The following is a 586-nucleotide window of genomic DNA, read 5'->3' as shown; positions in this document are numbered from 1 at the left end:
AAGGTGTTGCGTCTCTTCGTTCGGTGCTGTTATGCATGTAGCTGCCAATTCTTTCCGGACGAGTGTCGCAATCTTAGGTGTATTTGGATCTATGTACAGTTTGTAGCCAGAAACTGTTTTAGGCCTGGTTCCCACCTCTTGCAAGCAGATTACGTCAGGAGGGACCAGCACCGCCTTTATGTATAGAGTAAGTGTAGCCTGCTTGTTGTGCAGGGAACGACAGTTCCAGGACCATATAGTAAGATTCTCGTTTGCTATGCGTCGGTTAATTGCCATGGTGCGAGGAGGTGGGTGTGGTTTCAGCGTCCGAGGTAAGCATGCTTTTGGCGTCTGACTCCTGGGACCGCTGTTGGCTCTGCTTACGTCGACGCTTCGATTCTTTGTAGAGGCTCTCATGAACGTATCGCTTCAGGTCATGAAATTCGGCAAAGAACTGTTTCATTTGGGCTTCTGTTTGCTGCAGTATGTGCTGTTGCATTAGCTGCAGTTGTTGTAAAGTGAGGTTTGTTGCTGTTTGTTCTGTTCCTATATTGACTACAGGATCTCGTGGTGGTGTCGATTGTGGTTGGATGTGCCCATTGTCCCG

The 586-nt window shown here is 48.5% G+C and overlaps 1 protein-coding gene across 1 annotated transcript in view; it reads right to left on the bottom strand.

Annotated features, from left to right (window-relative positions):
• Nucleotides 1–265: 265 nt before the first annotated feature.
• Nucleotides 266–586, bottom strand: part of LOC119394985 (uncharacterized) — a 2,981-nt gene continuing 2,660 nt past the window's right edge. Inside the window, exon 4 of the mRNA XM_049416044.1 lies at nucleotides 266–481. Within this exon, the coding sequence (XP_049272001.1) occupies nucleotides 266–481 (216 nt within the window). The remainder of the gene's footprint in view (nucleotides 482–586) is intronic.

The sequence above is a fragment of the Rhipicephalus sanguineus genome, chromosome 5 (genome assembly GCF_013339695.2).
Source record: "Rhipicephalus sanguineus isolate Rsan-2018 chromosome 5, BIME_Rsan_1.4, whole genome shotgun sequence".
NCBI lineage: Eukaryota > Metazoa > Arthropoda > Arachnida > Ixodida > Ixodidae > Rhipicephalus > Rhipicephalus sanguineus.
This window is presented reverse-complemented; position numbering and strand designations above follow the sequence as displayed.